Source organism: Xenopus laevis, chromosome 9_10L, assembly GCF_017654675.1.
Source record: "Xenopus laevis strain J_2021 chromosome 9_10L, Xenopus_laevis_v10.1, whole genome shotgun sequence".
NCBI classification, from domain to species: Eukaryota; Metazoa; Chordata; class Amphibia; order Anura; family Pipidae; genus Xenopus; species Xenopus laevis.
In genome coordinates this window covers 2,148,491-2,171,853 of record NC_054387.1, presented here as the reverse complement: position 1 = coordinate 2,171,853, position 23,363 = coordinate 2,148,491, and the positions used below count along the sequence as shown (strand labels likewise).

The following is a 23,363-nucleotide window of genomic DNA, read 5'->3' as shown; positions in this document are numbered from 1 at the left end:
TGCAGGTGCTATCGAGAAGACTTATCTGGTGCATCTGGATGATGCACCAGTGGAAGGTGTTATAAAGAGATATAGCTAGTTTAATGGCACCACTGGTTATATTGAGCTGTAGGGTAGAATGGAGAGTAATATATGGAGTAATTAGGGGAGAACAGAGAATCATATATGTAGGGCAATGAGGCAGATGTTACCTAAGGCAATGGCAGGAATTTATGGAGACCTATATGAAGCAAAAGGAGGGTTTATTATAGGAATGCATATATGGAGCAACAGGAATGGTTATAGGACAATGGGGGATTATAGGACCAGTCAACTGGAGCAGTAGGAGGAATTACTGAATATAAAGTGTTTATGGAATAATGTATTTGTATGTTTTATGGCAGTGATCCCCTACCAGTGGCTCAGCATCAACATGTTGCTCATCAACCCCTTGGATGTTGCTCTCAGTGGCCTCAAAGCAGGAGCTTATTTTTGAATTCCAGGCTTGAAGGCAAGTTTTGGTTGTATAAAAACCACATGTACTACCAAACAGAACCTCCTGTACTCAGTCCACATAGGGGCTAAGAAATAGCCATTCATTTGGCACCCAAGGGACATTTTTAATGCTTGTGTTGCTCCTCAACTCTTTTTGAATGTGACTCACAGGTAAAGCAGGTTGGGGACCTCTGTTTTTGGTGTAATAGAAGCAGTGATAGGGAGGGGTTTGCATGAAAACAATAGCATGAGTTATAGAGAGAGATTATAGAGCAAGCACATAGGATGTCGTAGTGTGCATAGAGTAGTAGTAAGGAGTATTATATTGAGCAATCAAGAAGAATTTTAGGAGATATATGGAGAAAGAAGATGTTACAGAGTGTGGTTTTATGAAGAAATTGGAGGAGAAATAGGGGCTTTATACAGAGGGCTATATGGAGCATTCCCGGGAATGGTATATGGACGAGACATTACATGAATTAATAGGAGCAGAGAGAGAAAAGTCAGCCAACAGAGTTAGATGGAGCAGACTGAGGCAGTGATAAGTGATTTTACTACAAATGTGAGGGCGTTGCAAGGATTCTGATCAAGTCATTGGAAAACATTACAACTAGTGGTGGAAATAGCTGCTGCTCATGTTGGCAATGCCAAATCCACTATCAAACCCCCATAAAACATCTTCTAAATATAAACTCCATTTATCAGTTGTACAAATCAAAGTGATCTCCTTCAGGTCAATTACACCACATCCCAGGCACCCAGGAGGAACGGCTACGCTCTCATTTTACTGTGTTCAGAAATTCATTGCAAAGCTGGAGATGTTTAGAGGCACGGCTGACTCCAGATGACTGGATATATTTATTAGTCACTTGTGGACTTTGCTCAGACGTGTTCTCAAGCCTTTAATGAGCACCTCACAAAAATGGTAGATAAGGGCAGATGTCTATATCCAGACAATATTGCTTGCTGATGTCAGCTGTAATAAGTGCCAGCAAATTCTTGGGTACAGTTATGCGTTGGGACAACGGGACACATATTTCAATACACTACATGCTTGCGGAGCAGAATTTGTGTCATATATAGAAGTCTCAGGAGCTACTAGTCAAGTTGGGGCCATAAAGTCCCACGTAGGTCTTCAAATAGTCAATAGGTCTGTAACTGTACCTTCAGGTGGTGGTAATAAACCTGGCTGGGATGTCATCTATTATTTTAAGAATTGGTGCTGATAACCAGCTTCCTGCTAACTAGTTTTCCTTCCTGAACAAAAGATATATTTTGAAGGCACTGATAATACCTTATCTTCAGTCTGCAGAGCAGTTTTGGCTCCTGTTACGAAAAGTAAATCAATGATCAGGAGAAAGTACAGAGAAATAAAACTAAGGAACTTGCACAGTTTTTGGTATACACTAGAGATGTAGCATTCAAGAAGGCTTGGGCCCATACACCAATGACTATTCATCATCAAACACTTTCATGTAAGGAAATCCCTTGAAAATAGAGGAAAGTATATTTTTTGTTGTTGCGGCATGTTTTTTGGGGGACAATGGAGAAGTAGAATGGAAGAGGTTTTCTGGGGACAACTGAAAAGCAAAAATGAAGAGATTTTTTGGGACAACTGAGAAGTAGAAATGAGGAGATTTTTTTGGGGACGACTGAGATGTATAACGGAAGAGATTTTTTTGGGGACAACTGAGAAATAGAATGGAAGAGATTTTTTGGGACAACTGATAAGTAGAATCGAAAATATGTTTTTGGATAAAAAAAAAGTAGAATGGAAGAGATTTTTTGGGGGGACAGCTGAGAAATATAATTGAAAATGTGTTTTGAGATAACTTAGGGGACAATTGAGAGGTAGAACTGAAGAGATTATAATTAAAGACTCAGTAGAGTTTCAAGAAGTAATTTTGTTTTAGAAAAACACAGGCACAAAACCTATGGATTTAATAATGTTGGCAATGTATTCGTTCAGGGATTAATCTGACATTTTATAGAAAGAACAAACTAGAGAGTGTATTGCTGTGGATCTTCTGGATAAAGGAGCTCAATATTAATATGTGTGGTCAAGGTTTCACTAGAAGGACCTGTCTCTTTTCTCAACCTCAGCAATGTGATCAAATAAAGATATATCAGTAATTGTTTTTAAAAATTATTTTCAAATTCACTAAACTTTTTGTGTGCAAGTGAGTTATATCCTCCATAATAGCATGAATATGTCATCTAAAAATCAGCGTATAGGCATGGTAGTGATTCAGGATGTCATTGTTAAACGACCATTGTAGAATTTATATCAGAGACCCAAAATGAGCTGTCTTTAAGGAGTTTGTATAGGGGCAACTGACAAGGAGGCAGTTATTGGCAGGTATAATAAGGCAAGACGATGACAGTTGTACAAGATGGCTCCAGTATTGCCCAACCTATGGCTCTTTCTGCCGTCTCACCCACCATCTGCCAAAAGCAGCAAAATGTGTATCTAATATTATTATCTATATTACTGCTATAAAGATAATAATCGGCTGGTATGCAGTAAAAAGATTATACTCTACGTTTGGTCTCTGCATTGTAAAGCGATCCAGTCATTTCCAGTTTCACAATCTTCCCTTATGAGAGATTTTCACTGGTTTGAACCTCCATCCTATCAAGTGGCTTTATGAAGTTAACAGTAGCCTCAGTTGATACCAGCCCTTTCCTCTGATCTTAACACCTTCTTTGATGGTGCAACCACCCACAAACCACAATGGCCAACACATGCCATACTATCTAGATGATAAAGTATCCACCAGGGGCAAAACTATGAGCACAATGAGATTTCTTACTTAAGATGCAAACAAAGTAGGAGCTGGTCTTCCTTTATGAGTCGTATGAATCTAGAAGGCAGAAGTCCTAGGTCAAAGCCAACTTTACTATGGAGTTGATCCAGGGATGGCATTTGAATACCACCTGGGAAAGGGCCCCAACACTAATCCATAACAGGGTTCAAATACTGTCTCTTAAAGGAGAAGGAAAGCTACGGAGGCATTTTATTGCCAATAGATTAGCTGCAATAGTGCAAGCTAGAATGCTATATTTATTCTGTAGAATGTTTTACCATACCTGAGTAAAAAGCTCTAGAAACGCTCTGTTTGTTTAGGATAGAAGCTGCAGTATTAATGTGGTGTGACATCACTTCCTGCCTGAGTCTCTCCCTGCTCTGGGCTTAGATTACAGTAGAGAAGGGAGGGGTGGGGGAAGAGGAGCAAACTGAGCATGCTCAAGCCCTAGCCCTGGAGGTTTAAGCTGAAGTCTGATACAGAAGCCCATGAGTACACAATAGAAGGAAAGAAATGTGCTGTTTCTTTTGACAGGGGACTCATAGCAGCACTTTGGGGGTTTACTGGTATATTTAGATGGACCTTTCTAATAAGGCTTACTTAGTTTTAACCTTTCCTTCTCCTTTAAGAGAAGCCCTCTACACATGCTATTTGGGGCTAGACCCACTCCATAGGGTTCAATTGCAAGACCAATAGTTACACCACTGGTTATTTATTTAGCACCAATACTGTATATACTGCTGTGTGTGGATATTAGCAGGGGGCAAAACACGACTGTTCTAGCTCGACAGTCATACTGAAACCACCAAGCAGGAAACAATACATCTAAATAGTGATTTAGTAAAGTGCTAATTGTGACATTTCCCCCATAACCCATTTATACTGTTCCATTAAAAAAAAAAACTAGAGAGAGAGGATTGCTGGCTTAAGCCGCTAACTTTAATCTGATTTGGCTCTCGGGGCTCTAAGCCTTAGTGCTCCATAGTAACAAACAAAATGTCTGCTTCTGGCACCGGAGAGCAATAAGAATCCTATATAGAAGCCATGAGTTGAAGTGCAAGTGAAAGGAATTTGCATAGCTGTTAGCAGAAGGGAGGGTGGCATTGAAATGGCAGGGGCTGGGTCACAGCACCCTCCCTTCCCTTCCCCAGCACCTATAGATAGACTTTGGATCAGTCTTTCACAAAGTGCCCCCCCCTCCACCTCCTCCAACCCTTGTCACTTACAATATTAACAAGAGGTCATTTCAAGCCTGAGCAATATCAAGTCAATAATTAACTCCTGCCGCTCTAGGACTTGTATGAGAAAAACCCAGCCTGCCAGCGGAGGCGGACTTAACCCCTTGACTGCTAGATTGCAGTCGTAGCACCTGTTGCTATACAGTATGGAGTCTTATCTTTCCAGGACCGGTGAATGCCATGTACATAGGACAAAATCAACAGGCCAGAGATTACTGGTGCAACTCAATACTCAAGCTGCATGCACAGAAACAGCCAACCCCTACCAATTAGCAGAGATATCATTATGTGGCCCTATAGGAAATATGCACTCTCTCTTCAGCATATGGAGCTGTCCTTGTGTTGGATGCAAAAAGAGCTACCTATTCTTCCTAAACCAAGGGCTCAGCCTAAAGGCCATTTACACAGTATGTCAATGTTTCCATGTATCTCTCACCTTGTTGTCCACTAAGCAGGACCCTGATCAAATTTGAACTTCAAACTTCAAGGTCTGAAATCTTATAAGGTATATTTCCTTCCTCGTGGGTAGCAAAGGCGATGCAGGTCCAGCAGAGGCCCAAAATAACGTTCTTTCCCTTGCTCAACATTTTTCTGCAGAAAGGTGATTTGTGTTGCTGATGTTCCTGGAGATCCCACTAGAGCACCTAGGACTTTGCTGTTTTCATTTAATTGTTATCAATGCTACGGACGCATTCCCCAACAAATTTGTTTCAAAGAAACCCATACATGTCGATAAACCATGACTCGAAGAGGCATAAGCTAAGACATGTTATATTTTGGCCCCAATCAAAGGATCATTAACTAAGGGTGAGGACACGTCCAAGTGCTCTTTAGGGTGGGTGGGATCCTTTAACTAATAAGAAATGTAATTCTGCATTAGGAAACAGTTATTACAATAAGGAATCTGCCTGGATCTAAACCGACTTTTGTGTTGATTCTGCAACTTATTTGAGTGGCATGATCCATAAGGTGCCCTGCCGACATACTGGCTGGTTTCAGGGTGTTCAGCAATGGTTATGATGAAGATGGGTGTGAATTGAAGAACTGGGTGAGAGGCTGTGAGAGTCATTTACTATGACATGTAGTTCAGCTTATTGTATGTAGACTACAAGTATGTAGACATTCACTATAGGATAGAGTAGGTGAGGCTGAATAAGTGGAAACTGAAACCTGCCTAACTACTCGCTGATCTACAGGCAAAAAAGTTCTAATTTTCCTCAGTGGGGGAAATAACTCCATCCTCTATCTGTTCCACTATAAAAATATTTGAGGGTCTCCACCCCGCTATCTGATCGAATGTTGAAATATTTGAGGGTCTCCCTGCATCTATCTGATCTAATATAGTAAATAGCTGAGGGTCTCCTTGCCTCTATCTGATCTAATGTTGAAATATTTGAGGGTCTCCATGCCACTATCTGATCTAATATAGAAGATGACCAAGGGTCTCTGTGCTTCTGTTTGATCTAATGTTGAAAAATTTGAGGGTCTCCATCCATGACTTTATCTGATCTGATATAGAAGATGGCTGAGGGTCTCTATCCATCTATCTCATCTAACATAGGAGATGGCTGAGGATCTCCTATCTGATCTAATATAGGAAATAGTTGAGGTTCTCCATGCAACTGTCTGAGCCAAGAGCAGACAATCATGCTTGGAGACCCTAAAGACAGCTCTAAATGGAAAGCCCAGATCATTTCCTGGTGTCCTCCAAGAGATCAGCTCTGTCTATAAAAGCATTTCTAATTTGCTAGACATTTATACCGGGTCCAGCAGAGTTGGGACTAATGAATCACTAGCGGAAGTACAAGGATGTTGTTGGCACCTGGTTGAGGAAGGTGCTCCCATCCCTGTGGCTGTGTGTGGCTTCTGGTACCTGGGGCAGTGGCACACCTTCTGCAGGCTTCAGCTACAACAGAGCATTGTTCTTCTCAGACACAACGTGACAACAGCTTCTCTTCCTCATCAAATACTTTCTCTTAACCCCATTTGTACTGGGGATATGTCTTTGATTCCACCAGCTGACTGGCCTTATTGGTGGTGAACTCTGGGGCAAATACCCTGCCCTATTACCCAAAAACAGACAGCGAGTGTAACTGGCTCCTAATGAAACTGTGCCAAGTAGTAGGAACCTCAGACTATACTATACTGCACAGATGCCAGCTCATTTGTTTGCCCCGGGGATGTTTTCTAAGCCAATAACTTCTCTGCCATTCTCTGCAGTGCCAAGTTTGCTGGCTGCATTTTTATATTTCATTTTACAAAAACACAAGAAATTTCCCTGCAAGCGATTACATATTGATTTGTCACGGATTTATGCAAATAGTGAAATTTGCTAAGTGCCTGGATTTTGGGTTGCAGCTGTGGCTATCCATGTTTTCCAATGCTTGAATGACATCTCTTCTGGTTTATGATGATGTCACTTCTGGTCTGATGTCACTTATAGTTTTATGGTGGCCAAAAGGGTCATGATCTGTCCGATATGAACACACAATGCAGCCAGTTGCCTGGCATTGCAACACCATCTCTCATGTGGCAGTGCCAGTCAATACAATTGGTACTTGATGCCAATGTATTATTATGGAAGAAAGGTAACCTAGTAGGTGGCACCCATATGAGTGGCCTGGAAGGGGTTAAATGCCTTAACTGTGCAGCCACTTCAGGTTCCGCAAGAGGACAGAAAAAATGCAAACGGTCTCGTTTCCTTTGTGTGGGAACCAGCAGAACCCTTGGGTCACATACCTGAATTAACCTCTCTCAAACCAAAATTCTTGCCGGCAAATTCCACGCTTTTCTTGCACTCTGTATTCCTGCATTCGGCTGCTTGAGCGACTGGATCAGTCAGCACTTTTATTTTTAGAAAGTTTTAGATGGGCCTTCCATGGGACAAAGCCCAACTTATGGCACGGATTCCACCATCCGAATTTACTCCCAATACCTGCACGTTGTCTCTGTGGTGTGCGGCTCCTTTATCTACATGACAAGCCCCAGCACCCACAGTCAGCCTTTCTCCATGGAGGAATTCTGGGAGTTGTAGTACTTCAACAGCTACCTTCAGCAGCATTCACATTTAATGGTTCTAGATCTGCCGTTGGGGCGGGTGATCTAGAACCGTTAAATAGGAATGCTGCAGATTTGAATCTCAACCCAGCAGCAGGAGAATTCTGGGATATCAGAGTGCAGATTTCAAGTGCAGGTGTGTGTAGGTTGCTGAATACAAGGTGCGCCCAACAGATCCCTGCACTATTCAAAGTGAAAGTGTTAATGTGCAGGTGGAGGTACGGCCTCCCTCTCAGTTACAGTTTAAACCCGGGAGGAGCAAGGTGGGTCGGGCGCAGGTCAGAGCTTGGAAAGAACATTAGCTGATGAGGCAGAATCCATGCCAACACTTCAAGCCAAATAGCAACATGCAGGTTTTAAGGCACAGTATGAACAGAAATGGCTCATCTGTAGTGAACAGTCTATTCACTGCTGCTCACGGCTACCTGTGCCAACCTACATATTAATAATATACTTACCACCAGATCAGTGCCACCTTCTCCAATATAGATACTAATAATGGTGCCATCACCACAAGATCAGTGCCACCTTCTTCAATCTAGATACTGATAACATTGCCCTCATCACCAGATCAGTACCACCTTCTTCAATCTAGATACTAATAACATTGCCCTCACCACCAGATCAGTGCCACTTTCTTCAATCTAGATACTAATAACATTGCCCTCACCACCAGATCAGTGCCACCTTCTTCAATCTAGATACTAATATCATTGCCCTCACCACCAGATCAGTATCACCTTCTTCAATCTAGATACTAATAACATTGCCCTCACCACAAGATCAGTACCACCTTCTTCAATCTAGATACTAATAACGTTGCCCTCACCACCAGATCAGTACCACCTTCTTCAATCTAGATACGAATAACATTGCCCTCACCACAAGATCAGTACCACCTTCTTCAATCTAGATACTAATAACATTGCCCTCACCACCAGATCAGTACCACCTTCTTCAATCTAGATACTAATATCATTGCCCTCACCACCAGATCAGTATCACCTTCTTCAATCCAGATACTAATAACATTGCCCTCACCACCAGATCAGTACCAGTGCCTTTCATGGCTCATTTTTTTACCACCAATGTTGTGGATTGGGTGCGCATTGTTTCTAATTGTACATAACTAATTAAGTGAACTCAGGTAATTTCCATATGCTTTGATAGGCTTTATACATGTGATGGATGTACCTGTTTCTCCATCAGGGGATGACATGGATTTGGAGGCCCTCGAGAGCAGTCACAGTCCTGCCCCAGACAATCTGTATGAGAGAGAAGGTTGTACAAGCCGATGCCCTTCTACTCAACAAGGCCACCCTGAGAAAGTAGAACTGCTGACCCCCGATTTGAAGAGGTCACAGCCGTTGCTCATTCAGAGCCGTAAGTGGGGGTAAGTGGCAGCCTAGTGGCGCCTAGAGATTTTACATGAAATCCATCCAAAGTCCAAATGGCCAGTTGAATGGCGCTCCTGGAGAGGGCAGTTCCAAATAGCAGTAAATAGTGGTTGAATATGAAAATTGGTTTGCTGAGGGCAATGAGTCCTACTATGGCTTGGCTGGGAGAAACCCAATGGAACACCCTACAACTACAGCCATCTCGATGATGGGCCACTAGCATGATGTATAGTTGGGGAATAGTTAGAGAACACTATATATTCATGTGTGACGATAAGTTCTCCAATGGAAAGCCTTCTACTGGCAGCCTCCCCAAACATCATTTTAGCACAAAAAGTTGAGGCTCATTTATTAACACTGACCATGTTCACCAGTTCACCCATAGCTACCAATCAAAGAATGGTATTCACCATTCTACCTGCAGCATAAAGGTCAAAGATAACTGCTGATTGGTTGCTATGGGTAAATGCAATGAGGTTATTCTGGGTCATTAAATGAGCTCTGCTGCCTATAGTCCATGCAGGTACCAAAGTCAAACATTAATAGGGCGGGGCTGTTGTGCAGACATCACATAATGGCTGTTGATTGAAGCCGTCTGACCTATGACCTGCCTTAACTTCACCTTCTGATTGGTGTCACCCTGACCTCTACTTTGGATTCTAACAATGCTATTTTTGACACCTGCCTTGTCAAGTCTCTGGTGTCTGTTGACCTTAGCAACCCCTGTCCAACTTAATCTATGGCCCTCCAGGCTTCCCTTATGTTGCTTTCCCATGACTGATATGATGTTTGTACCCAAATCTGGGTTCTAGTACCATAGTACCAATCCAGATAGGAAAGGATCTAAAAAGTTAACCTAGGGAGATCAGGAGGCTCTAACTTGTGTAAAGCTGATGTGTTTGGGAAACTGTCCCATGCTAAATGTTACTCTACCATAATCAACGAGATATTACCAATATTTCTGTCTAACCAATAGGTGTAACCCAATGTATTTATATGTTGCAGGAGATTACGAGATGAGGAGTCACGATCGGCATCTCTCCCTGACATCCCAAATCCATTTCCAGAGCTCTGCAATTCTTCCCCCATCTTAAATAACACCCCAAGTGGTCGCTCCCCAAAGGAAGGGGGACCTCACGTGAGTCCTTCAAGTTACAGTCTCCTCTTAAATAAATCCAGACCTGCCCTCTTATGTTTTATTAGGGGGCAAAGGCTTTCAGATGGGGCCAAGTTTCTCAAATTTCAACCGAAGTTTGAAACACCTGCCCATTTATTTAGGCCCTAACAACCTAAACTCCATTTAGAAACTGCATGTAGATGCCGAATTGATTATTGGAGTACTGTTAGCAACAAAACAATACAAGGCACCTGCCTTCCATCCAAAGGGCAGTCGTTATTTCTATAGATCCTGCTATAGTCCCTAATCTTTTTGTCTCATGATTTGTCCCTCAGGTAGTAAAGGTGTACAGCGAGGATGGCACATGCCGATCCTTAGAAGTTACAGCCGGGGCCACTGCAAGACACGTGTGTGACATGTTGGTGGAGAGGGTGCACTGTCTGAGCGACGAGAGTTGGTCTCTAATGGAGCTGCATCCCCATTTGGGGATTGGTAAGGAGGACAAGTGGGGATTACAATTGAAGCAACAATGGATCTACACCTATTTTTTCCTTCTATTTCTATATACATAATAGAAATATAGTAATTGCTTGGATTCTGTATCTGCATGAGGGTTCAAAGGAAGTGAAATGCCTGAGGAACCCATGTGCCTTGATGACATGACTCTCATTAATACATTACAGAGCGCTGCCTTGAAGACCACGAGTCAGTGGTAGAGGTCCAGGCCATGTGGCCAGCGGGAGGAGACAGCAACTTTATCTTCCGTAAAAATTTTGCCAAGTACGAACTGTTCCGTGGTTCCCCTGTGAGTATGGAGAATGCCTGAATGCTGATATTAGAACAGGAAACACCTAGTCGCCCCTTAATGCTTCAATTTCAGGCAGGTTGGGCCAAGGGACACATGGGTACTTCTGGCACAAAAGCTTAATATCGGCCTTTGCCATTGCAATTTATTTGCGATCAAAAGAATTTCAAAAGGAACCCCTAAAAACAAATGATTGTAAAATTTCCCAGAGTTCCCTTCTAAACACTTCATCAATCTATATTACTTATTGCTCTTTTCTAGCTTTCAAGGGATTGGCCATTTTTTCAGCCTCTAATATTATGGAATTGAAGCAACAGTGCCGCCTGCTGGCCAGTTCTGCTTGTTTTCCTTGCGAAGCAACATTAAAAATATTCCCCTTTTCTCCCTCTGAAATTTCCTCTCCACTGTCTGCCCGGTCGGATGAACTGGCCAGCAGGCGGTGCTGTTGTTTCAGTTTCTAGCCGTGTGAAAATTGCTCATATCATGAAAGCTAGAAAAAGAATGATGTATATTGCTGAAGTTCTTAGAAGAGTTCATCTTGTCCTTGTAGAGATGAAGCAGGTTTGGTGGTGCATAATGTGTCTGGCAGAGGAACACTCTCTTTCACCATTAACGTTTGCTCCATCTGTATATCTCCTACATGTCCATTAGCTATGGACCCATCTGCCTCTTGCATTGATATCATGTGAATATTCCCATTTTTTACTAGTATAAGTTTATTTCTACCTTTTTTAACTTTGGTTGAAGAGGCTCTTGTTCTTTTTTTGCCCCCTGCCTTTTCCCAGTATTCTTTGTTTCCCGAAGACATGGTCGGAGGGAACCTGGAAGTCCAGAAAGGCCTCACGCACTCGGAGCTCGTACAGGTAACAATATTGGGTTTTCCAGCAATGTGTATGGTACATCTTGTACCAGACGGGTCACACGTATTAAACGATCAGCTGATACCTCAGAAGTCTGACACAGTGTCTAGCTCGACCGGTGCTGAAAACCCGAGACGCACTGTACTGATTAGCCATACGGAATATTCAGTCTCAACAGTTTAGGATTACAGAGCTTCATCAAGTCCAGCATTTGGCCCGGCCACTTTATAAAGCCTAGGCCACAACACCATTCAGATCCGAGCAACTGCAAGTGCCAAACTGATTATATTTCCCTGCAGAACTTCCTGAATTCGGGCAGCTGGCCAGAGATCCAGGGCTACTTGCACATGAAGGAAAGTGGACGTAAGGTCTGGAAGTGCTTTTTCTTCTTTCTGCGGCGGTCAGGTCTTTATTACTCTACAAAAGGAACCTCCAAGGTGAGCCATAGAGTGTGTCAGAACTCTTCCACTGACTCCTTGTCCATTAAAAATACATGTATGGAATCTATTATCCAGAAACAGGTTATGCACAAAGCTTGCAAATCTGTCACTGGCATTTCTGATTGGCATTCATAATTAGGCATTGTACCTACAGCCCACGTTGAAGGAAAAACCTTCTCATCGTATGTTTTTGCAGTGTCTACATTTATTGGCCAGTGCTATAAGTGAAAGTCTACGAATCCTGGTGCAGAATTTGGTCCTGTGTTCTTTGCTTTTTTTCCTGACACCCCCTTGCCCCAGGCGACCCTTTGCATAGATTGTTTGTAGCATTGTTCAGCTTTCCTTCCCAACCCTCTACTGACCATGTAAGGAAATGTCCATTGAACATGAACCGGCTCCTCTTGAAGCTTCTACGTCTTTTCTTTCCTACGTTACTCCATGGGCCAGGCTGGAAATCATTGCAAGACTGTCTGGCTGTTGTGCACCATCTCTTTCTTACATCACCCAGTGGGGCCCCTGGGCAGTCCAGTATGAAGAATTGAGGAGCAGTGGGTTCAAGGATGGGGTGGGGTAGGTGCAATAAAAACAAATGTTGGTAGGTGTGATTAAAGTTACACTTTGTACTTACAGGATCCCAGACATTTGCAGTATTTTGCTGATGTGAATGAATCCAACCTTTACTGCCTGACCCAGGGCAAGAAGATGTATACCGCCCCCACTGAGTTTGGCTTCTGTTTAAAGGTACGTGTTATGTACTGGTTCTCCCATTCTGTGCACAGAACATTCTATCTTTTTTTTAGATTTTTTTTCCCACATTGAATAGTCTTCAAAGCAGGTCCTGGGGTATTACTTGGTCCTCCAAGGGATTTTTACAAGCCTCCAGTCTGGTTAATGCTCCATAGACTTCTTTGTATACCATCAGCAAATAATTAGCTGAGTACATATGGACAATCTTAGATCTTTCATGCAATAGGAGGCCCTGGGCCATGACTTGCTCCTCCAAGGGATCTTGATGGACCTCTGGTCTGTTCAAACTCTTCATAGACTTCTTTGTATGACATCCACAAATAATTGACTGAGTACAGTCTAAGATCTTAGTCTTCTTCTCCCCCACAGGCTCTAAAGATGCGCAGTGGTACAAAAGGGCTGAAAATCCTGTGCACAGAAGATGAGCAGGCGAAGACCTGCTGGCTCACTGCAATACGTCTATTTAAGGTAAGAAGTGGAGGGTACAGGCAACTGAGAGAGTTCCTTTACTCTCTACACACACATCCCATAGCTCCAGCATATCCCAGGCACTGTGTATAGACTGTATTCACTGATAGATCTCAATTTCTGTGTGCACCAACCTGGTCCATATATTGTATACACCAATAGATTATGCCCCGATTTATTACACATATCGCATGCCACATATACCCAATATATACCATTCTCTTGTTTATCTCTCTCAATAGTATGGAGCCCAGCTGTATAAGAATTACCAGATATCTAAGCGTAACCCTCATTCGTGGGCTGAGCCAACCAAACAGGTAATATCTCCTATTGCATATCAAAGGTTTAGGGATAATTACTTGTATATATTCTGTCTAGCATATTATAAAATAAATTTATTCATCAGTGCATGTGGGAGGCCATTGGCTGATAAATGGCTTATCATATGAATGCGGTGGCAATCCATGTGCATGGTCACACTGCAGGGCATCATTCCACCAATCAGAGCACAAGGAATCAGTGGGAGCACAGCATTTACACTATATCAAATGTCTCCAAAATAATGGCCCAGAATTGCTGTAGAACCAGGAATGGGAGAAATCAATGTGACCCAGTGTTTGTGTTCCTTACAGCGCAGCGCCTCCGATAGCACATTGGTCCCTATGGACTTCTCAGGCTGCACTGGGAGAGTCATAGAGAACCCACTGGAAGCCTTGTCTGTGGCTTTGGAAGAGGCTCAGTCTTGGAGGGTGAGTAATCTGCATTATTTAACATTGGCATATTGCCCCTACTTATCCTTTAGTTGTTTTTTCCGTTTACATAGAAGGGAAAGAACCCATGGAATAAGCAGCTCCACTGGCAGACTTAAGGGGTCATTTATCAATGCCAAAACCTATTTTGAATCCCATTCCAGACTTGGTGGCCACCTCTTGAAAGCAGAGTTTTCAGTGCTTTATTCAAGGGGATGGGGGGACATGCATACATTGCAAATACAGGGCAGAACAGGCGAACAGCAAGCAGCAACACAGGACTGGAGCTTGTAAAATGAATAAATGTAGAGGATATGAGGGCCCACCAGGATATTCCCTGGTCTCCCAACAGGCCAGTCCAAACACTGCTTCTACCACTCCATAAATTCTGTAAAGAACCTTCTAGTTGCTTTACTATTAAAGTTCTAAAGTTCTTGAAAAACCTCCTTGGGCGCCCTTATGAGTGACAAATGCGAAATCCCCAAAAATGCGTGAAATGTACCGTGACATTTCTCATGTGCTACATTCGGTGAGAAAAACCTGCAAAGAATTTTTGGATTAGCATTCCATATACAAATAGCCATTAAATGTCAGAGCCCCGGCCATAGACTGATTGCGTTTAAACAGCCCGAGACCTAAGGGATTATTATTATTAGACAGTAATACAATTTTTCCTTTCACGTCTGAAGGGGAAGTAAAGCTTTTGCTCCCTTATTCCACCCCTTGCGTGAAAAGATAGTCCAGAATATTTTTAAAATAGACAACAGGTATTATTTCTGTAGTAGGGTATTAAAAGCTGTTTGTAACTGTTTTGTAATCTGAAATTATTGGATGTCTTCATACAGAAGAAAACCACTCACCGTTACAGTCTGCCCACGCCATGTCAGGCCACCCCACCCAACAGTGCAGGTAGGTCTGCAAACCACTGAAGGTCCACCAGGTGACGGCCACTGTGCCTCTAAAAGCATGCAAAGATTTTTTTTAAAAAAAACGAATTTTCTAACATTTTAGGAATCCACAAAAGTCAAGCCTGGTACCATGGGCGCCTATCAAGAGATGAGACTCAGCGGCTAATAATGCAGCAAGGGATGGTGGACGGGTGAGTGGCTGCAAAGTTAAAATCATATCTGTTCTTCTGAACTAAGAGGAGATTGTGTTGGGAAAGGTTAGACATCATAAAGATTGAGAGAAATGTTACACAGCCAAGGAGAACTTTTAAGCAATATCATATAAGCCATTGAGTTGAAGGACAAATGTAAAATTTTTTCTTGGCTGTATGGGCAGGGTCGGACTGGACCTCTTGGGCACACAAGAATATGTCATGTCTGGGGCCCACTGCCACAAGTACTGGAAGTAAAACCTGTTAAAACATACATTTCTGTGGTTAATATAATAAAGAACGGTTGCTGAATTGTTCTAAAGAGGGACCAAGGAGATTCCCTGGTAGCCAACAGGCCAGTCTGACCTACTAAATGTATGAATGAGATGAAGCTATTGACAAGAGTTTCAGGTGGAAGAAGTGTATTTATATTTCCATTTCTCATTAATCCATACCATGTATTTGCTTCCTGCAGAGTTTTCCTGGTACGGGAAAGTACGAGAAATGCCAAAGGGTTTGTCTTGTCTTTGTGCCACTTGCAGAAGATCAAACATTACCTAATCTTACCGGTACGTGGCAGTGAAAAAAAGCCAATATGGCAGAAAGAATCCTAACATTGTCCAAAGCAAAATGAATTTTATGAATGATTTCTTCTACTTTTTATTTTGCACCGATAAGCTTTTATGATGCCACCTCTAGTCAATAGTCCTCTCTTCTGTAAATGTCCATGACACAGCAACATTTTATTCTTGCAAAACAGCCCTTCTATTGCCTTCCTTATCACAAAATGGCCTGCAATAATGGCAGATTTTCTTTCTTATTGCCCATTGCTCCATTCCTTTCCTTACAATATATTGATGTCTGACGCCAGGTTCTTGTGATGATTATCATCCATGGAAGGGTTGTAGAGTAGGTCAACCTCCTTACCTTTACTTTGTGTTTACATTGTACTGTTGGATCCCCATTTAATGTTTTATTTATTGCCTTGATTTTAGTGTGAGGAAGAAGGCAGGCCTTACTATTCAATGGACGACGGAGAGACCAAATTCATTGATCTCATCCAACTGGTTGAGTTCCATCAGATCAACAGAGGAATCCTGCCGTGCACTCTTAAACACTACTGTACCAACGTGGCACTGTGACAGGAGTCTTGGCTGGAGTCTCTGAAGAAGACAACTGGGATGCCACCGATTGGGACAACTATTCCACATTAACTGGTATCACTGAGATACAATAGAGCATTGTGGATGGTTTGATCCAACAGGGGACTAGTAACTGCATGCCCAGCATTAAGACACAAATGCTTCCTTCGAGTGATAAAAATAAGATACCGGCCCAAGGACTGATGTGTAGGAGAGGAAACCCAATAAGCTACATTTTTTAATTCTATGCTGGTGCAAATGCTTCAGATGACAGCCAAGGAGACAATTCAATTCCAAAGAAAGACTTACCCTTTTATATGGAGGCCCACGAACAGTTGAAGAAGGCTGGGCACATGGAAAAGTCACAGTGCGACTGTACAGTACATATCAATGTGGCCAGTTGACGGTCAGATATTTTATACGGTAAATCCTGACTATATATATATTTTTTTGACATCTATTTTTTGCTTATTTTTGTACAAAACACTCTAACCTCAATCTGCTTATGAAGAGAATTTTATTTATATCTACCCAGACGTGACACCTAATAAAAAGAGAGGAAATACTGCACTACCCAAACGTTTGTGTCTGCTGTGTCTCGTACTTTCTGCATTCTGGGACTTTCATGACCAGTTGCTCCTCATTCTCTGGAAATTGAGATTCATTTTAGCCTCAGGTTTGTCGTGCATTCTACAGAAGGGCACAAGAAATAATGTCATGAACATCCATCAACTTCATTCACAGAACATTCAACCTGATTTCACTTGTAGTCGGCCTTAACTTCTAACGTCTTGCCCATCATTCTTCAATTTTCTATTCAAAATCTCTGTGGTTGCAGTGGGGTTCTGCATGGGTCCTTCGTATTACTTATGGTCATGAGCATCTCTTATTGTCCAACATTAAAATGCACAGTGATCTATATCTGTATAGACAGTTGTGGATAAACAAATATCCATTTGATTGGGGAAAATATGATGGGGTGGCAATTACAGTAGGTGCTCAAAGATTCAAAATCCAAATAAAACCAATCTCATTCAGTAGGCTTTTCAGTCTACTTCAGTAGACCCTTTTATGGTTTCAGTTTTAATCTTTGACTAATTGCATCTTCTATCTCTGATATTTTCAGGTACAGAAGGTACAATAAAAATTATATATAAGTCCCCAAGGAGTTCCATCACTATATCCAAGTGTTTTTATACAAGTCATGGACCCTTATTCTTTAGTGAATAATGCACCTCTATTGTACAGTATAAGGATATTATAAGTCAACGAGGAGTTCCATGACCATATAAAAGCACAAGGCTGTAGGCCTACGGTTCCCATCTAGGCTTTAAGGGGGTGGAGCTTGTAATAGAAGGTGAGAGGGTTATCGCATTTGCTACAATTGTGGTTTTGTCCCAAAGGCATTCTTGTAAATATTAGCAACCCCTACTTGTCAATGACTTGCTTCCGACAACATTAATGGTTACCCTGACCCATGACTCCTGCCAAGGAATGTGCCCTGACTATAACCACAGGTCATGTTAACCTGCTGCACTTCCCACCAAGTAGGGGCACTTTCATTGCTACTATTTATTATTGAGGAAGTTGCCCCCCATTGACCTTATCAAGCCAGAATCTCTGTCATAAAGTGAGGCAAAAACGGCTGCTTTGGAGAAAGAAAGGAGACCCATAATTCATCTTTGTTTCCTTAATACTTAATGTTTGCTTTTCCATCTTCATGTTTTGATTGAAACAACAGGAGTGACACTAAAAAAAGTAGGACATCGGTCAAACTGCAGATGAAACAAGCGAATAATCCATTATGAGTGTGAGAATCTGTTGCTCTGAGGCTGCCAGGCGGTCACCAAACCCAGGAAATAAAAAATATCCCATATGTATTCTCTTCTACTGATCTGGGCCCAGGGCTTGTATATTAGATCCATCAGCGAGGAGAGCACAGCCAGTTGTAGGGGCCCAAGGAAAGGCCTCTGTGGCCCTCCAGCTTCTGTGCAGATAATATTTGGACCTTAATGTAATTGTAATTGGACCCAATTATGTAGTTTTTTGTGGGGCCCAAAGATTTCCGGAAGTGGCCCTACCTGACTCTTACAAAGCACCTGTTGTTGGGAAACTTTCTGTCTCTCCCTCAGTTGTCATTGGCCTAGTTGGCTGCGTGTTGTTGTCTGTGACAATATAATCCCCCTAATCTCCACTGTCTGGAGTGTGACAAAATGATTAAAAAATCCAATCAGGACCCAGAATTATCCTTATAAATATCAGTATGGCAGAGAGGCATCACATCAAGTGCAAGAATCCCGTCTCCCCTCCTGAGTCCAACTCTATTCCCCGTCTCTGCCGCCTCTAATGGAGCCTCAACTTGAGCTGATAACGGGGTGCTCTTCAGGGATTGGCTTGGCACTGGCTGTGAAGTTGGCCAATGATGAGCAGAAACACTTCAAGGGTAAGTTGCAATAGGGTAGTGATGGCACAGCAGCATGGCACCAGTAATACTTTATTTGTTTGCCCTTCATCTGTCTGGAATAAGTATATGGTTGTCATACTGCACACATGGAGGCACATCATCAACAGCATTTTTATTCTTTTGCTGTTCTCCAGGATTTTCACAGAAACATTTGACAGTTTCAGCCATAGCTAAACCTTGATTTTCTGCATAACCTTATTAGCCATGCCTTTGGCCCTGTGCAATTATTTGCCGCCCGTGCAAGGCTTTAAGCATTGACGTCAGTTAAAGGGCAGCTTAGCCTCTCCCATATAAATAATGAAGAATCATAATGATGTGACTATCACTGGTGAGGTCATAGCGTCTACAAGATGATTGATCCCACTAACCAGATTATCCTTCCACGCAAGGCCTCTGATAATATCTATGAACAATGGAGCTCAGTGACCTGTATTACCAGTTCTGCGGTACTGCATACATCAGCAATACTCATTGTAACTACAACTGGTTAATAGCTATGTGCAACAGTCACTGCTCGTATCAGCCATTACTGACACCTAATGGTGCCTATTGAAACTGCAGTGCAGATGTAAAATTCACGCCCTCAAAGCCAAAAATTGGGGCCAGCCCCATAGTTAGGAACCCCCAACGTATAGATGTTTTTCCACCCATAATTAGAAGCACCATGTTTAAAATCTATTCCAACAAATGTACATGGCTAAAGAAAGAACAGAACCAAGGAACAGTCAATCGAGCCAAAAAGGAGCAATTGCTTATTTAAATAACTAATATGGTGAAATACCTTGTCAGGGGTATCCCGCTTCTGTACTAAAAATGCAGGCTCCCTATTCTGGGTGTAATACCTGTTAGTATATAGGGTAATGCAACTGAAATTCCTTGGAACATGGAAATATCTGAGTTCCCCCTCGCAGCCAAGCACAGGTTGGGCATGAACTCAATTGGCTGCAAGTGAGGATTAAGGTTTTAAATCCACTAAAGAACTAACAATTAATTATTCTATTAAAGCAAACCCCACCCAAGTTTGCAATATGAATTCAAACTGCACTTGTTATGTGCATAAATCAGCCCTAGTTTGTTCTTTTCCATGAATTATTAAGGAGTGCCGCTGTGTGATGTAACAGATACATAGGGCCCTACACTAATCTGTGCTGGGCACAAGTTGTTCCTTTTCATACCTGCCTCCTATAGTAATTGCCACCATGCGGAACCTGGCGAAAAGAGGAGCCTTGGAAGAAGCAGCAGGAGATGCCCTCAATGACACTCTAGAGATTAAGAAGCTGGACGTTTGCAGTGACAGCTCCATCAGGGAATGCATGGAAAGCCTCCCCTGGCGGCATGTGGACATTCTCAGTGAGTGGTGTGTGGCCCCTTAAGCTTGACTATACAGGGTCTGTGGCAGTAAAGCCAACCAACCCTTACACTTCAGAGCTTCTTCACAACTAATCATCATAATTAAGCTTCCCAGTGCTCCATGCTTGACTGGGTTTCCTCATATGTACCACTACACAACTGTCTAGGATCTTGCTAGAGCTCATCAGAACAAATATGTTGACCCATGGTTTCTGTGGGGTGGCACTTAGTAAAATTAATTAAGGAAGAAACTGAGTGACAGAGGGGCATTCTTCTTTTCGGAGAAAGAGGGGGGTTATTAAAAGACAGTATTTTGGTGTATCATGTAGATTTTTTTTCCTTGAGACTGGTTACACAAACTGGAAAGAATAGGGAGGGGGGTTGAGATTTATGTGTCTGGGGTGCTTAACAATTTAGAAGTTCTTCGGTTTTCCATTGTTCCCCACTCTCTATAATGCATCAATACATGCTAGTGTGCCCTACATTACTTCACATCCAGGGCATGGGAGGCAAGACTATAGAAGTATACAAAATATCCCATCCCATCTTATTCTGTGCTCATTTATAAAGACTGGAGTCACCCCCCGCCTTCTCTATGTTGTTCACATAAGTCTTCCATCAGTGGTAGCTACCACCACCATACTTCACCCCAGGTATGTGTGTACCACACATATAGCTCTGAACTTTGGCCAAAAAGCTCTTTATTGGTTTCATCTGTCCACAAAACCTCAATTTCATATTGCAGTTGGGTTGCTCTGATGCTTGCTGGAAAAACATTCAAATGTGTTTAACGGTAGCCCTCTATAGACAACAGAGCTCTTGATATGGTTGACCCATACCTTTAGAGATGTGAGGTGGTGGTAGCAACTTGCAGTGGAACTACTGTTTATCATCAGAGTCTAGGCATTTAGAGGCCTCACAGCTTGTGTTGATCACTGGTACCATGTTGGTGTAGGACAGATGGTCTCAATATTTAAAATGTTCCAGTTTGGCAAATACATTCCACTGCCTAAGTATAATTGACTATTAAGGTCATCAGTTTTTCTCAACCATTGTCTATTTTTTTATAGTTAATAACGCCGGTGTGGGGTTAATTGGACCCATAGAATGCCAGTCCATAGACGATATGAAAGGAGTCTTTCGAAACCAATTTCTTTGGGGTGGTTAGAATGATCAAGGAGGTCCTGCCTGGCATGAAGAGAAGAAGAAGTGGGCATATTGTGGTGATCAGCAGTGTGATGGGTCTCCAAGGTCAGAAAGCAACCTGGTAACACCAGGCAATAAACCAAGGACAATGTCTCAGTGCAGGAGTCCCTAAGCCCTAATCCTACCAGACAATACAATAAAACATAAGTATTTTGTGGCTGCTCTTCTTCTTAGATTTTCTACTTGTGTTTATCTTTTTCACCCCAGGCATCATGTCCAATGATATTTATGCTGCTTCCAAGTTTGCAGTTGAAGGATTCTGTGAAAGCTTGCTGTACCAGGCCATGAAATGTAATATCTTGTAGTCTAATTTGTTGTTTATTTATATCACTATTGTCTCCTGCAAGGCTTTATAGAGTAAGGGCACACAAATATAGGTTTACATACAGTATAAAGACAAACATTTCACTAAAATGCACATGCATGTTTTAGTAGACAATAGGAAGAAACAGCTCTGCTTGCGAGAGCTTACAATCAAAAAGGGAAAGAAAGTGAGGTGTATTGTGAGGGTGTCCAGTTTGGATGGTTGTTGAGGTCCTGTTGGTTAGGATAGTGATGGCAAGTTCATAGTGAAAAACTGAGAGCCAGTGGTTTGGGAAGCTGGTTGAGATGCTGAGGGCTTAGGTTATAGGCTTGAGTGAAAAGGTGGGTTTTAAGAGGTTTATGGAAAGCCAGGAGGTTCTGGGAGTGTCGTGTGGGACAGGGAGAGAGTTCCAGAGGATAGTGCAGCATGTGAAAAGTCCTGGGTGCAGGAATGATAGGTAATGTGTGAGGAGGACAGAAGGAGATCTTGTGCAGACCAAATGTTATGTCCGGGATGTTCTTGGCTATTAGGAGATGATGTAGGGTGGTGCCATTGAGTGATTTGTGAGTACAAGTATCTTAAAGTGAATGGGCAGGTATTGGTAGAGAGGATCAGCACTTGTGGGAGGTGGACAGAGGACCAATTCAATTTTGTCCATGGTTTTGATCAAGGAGAGGACATACATGCAGATATTGCTATTTGACAGTCTGGGACTTGAGCTAAAGTTGAGTGCAGGTCTGGAAAGAGGATGTAGATTTGAGCATCCTCAACATATAAATGCCACTGTAGATAAAGCACCACGGCTCATCAAATAGCTCCACCAGCCAAGGTCACAAGTCAGGTCCTAAGAAAGAATTAAAATTGGCTATTGGTGTTATATTCAGTGGTTTGAATTGTGACACGTCTGTATATAAGGTTTCACTGACTTGTCACAACAACAAAGAGCAACCAGACATGATATAACCACCAGCTACACTTTCCTGTTTATTCATTTGGTATTTTGTATAAGTGGTATTATTCTTTTGCAACAGTTTTAACTGACCCCAAGCAAAGCACACTGAGATCAAATGCACATGCTCAACCAACTGGGGGGTCTCCAGCTGTCTGACACCTGCGACTGTTAGTAGGATTCTTTAAAAATCTAGATAATAGCAGGTGCAGAGTTTGCATTTACAGGCTTACCACATCAGACTGGCTGCTATGGATTACAAGACCCGGGCCAATGTCATGGCTCTTTCCACAATAGCATGCACATTGGTGTGTTTATATGGATGCACCAAATCCAGTATTCAGTTTGGGAAAGTGTGACTTTTGCTGGGGTGCAGGTTGGGGTACAGTTTCAGGAGGAATCCACGTGCAATACATGAACATCTAGGAGGTAAGAGCCATTGGACACATTCAGTTTGAGAAGAGAACTAAAGAGGGACACAGGTTAGTAAGTACTGAGGGGGGAGGCAGGGATCACCTGCATTAGAAAAGATTAGAAGCACTAGGGTTTATATAGGCACAGTACCACATTCCTGCTAAAATTGGAACACATCACTGTCCCTTGAAGTGCAATTCCTGTAAGACATATTGAATAAGTTTGAAGCATCACATCTGAAATATTAGATAGCCGATAACCACTCAGTGATCAAAC

The 23,363-nt window shown here is 42.3% G+C and overlaps 1 protein-coding gene and 1 pseudogene across 2 annotated transcripts in view; both read left to right on the top strand.

Annotated features, from left to right (window-relative positions):
* Positions 1–16,973, top strand: part of grb7.L (growth factor receptor bound protein 7 L homeolog) — a 28,560-nt gene extending 11,587 nt beyond the window's left edge. For both annotated transcript variants that reach the window (XM_041576136.1, XM_018234707.2), the window contains 14 exons: positions 8,786–8,969; positions 9,979–10,111; positions 10,426–10,582; positions 10,774–10,895; positions 11,681–11,758; positions 12,055–12,192; positions 12,826–12,936; positions 13,312–13,410; positions 13,653–13,727; positions 14,043–14,159; positions 15,005–15,068; positions 15,171–15,258; positions 15,734–15,827; positions 16,254–16,973. In XM_041576136.1, the coding sequence (XP_041432070.1) occupies positions 8,786–8,969; positions 9,979–10,111; positions 10,426–10,582; positions 10,774–10,895; positions 11,681–11,758; positions 12,055–12,192; positions 12,826–12,936; positions 13,312–13,410; positions 13,653–13,727; positions 14,043–14,159; positions 15,005–15,068; positions 15,171–15,258; positions 15,734–15,827; positions 16,254–16,400 (1,607 nt within the window). In that variant the 3' untranslated portion in view covers positions 16,401–16,973. The remainder of the gene's footprint in view (positions 1–8,785; positions 8,970–9,978; positions 10,112–10,425; positions 10,583–10,773; positions 10,896–11,680; positions 11,759–12,054; positions 12,193–12,825; positions 12,937–13,311; positions 13,411–13,652; positions 13,728–14,042; positions 14,160–15,004; positions 15,069–15,170; positions 15,259–15,733; positions 15,828–16,253) is intronic.
* Positions 16,974–17,121: 148 nt separating this feature from the next.
* Positions 17,122–21,725, top strand: LOC108700773 (annotated as a pseudogene).
* Positions 21,726–23,363: the final 1,638 nt, after the last annotated feature.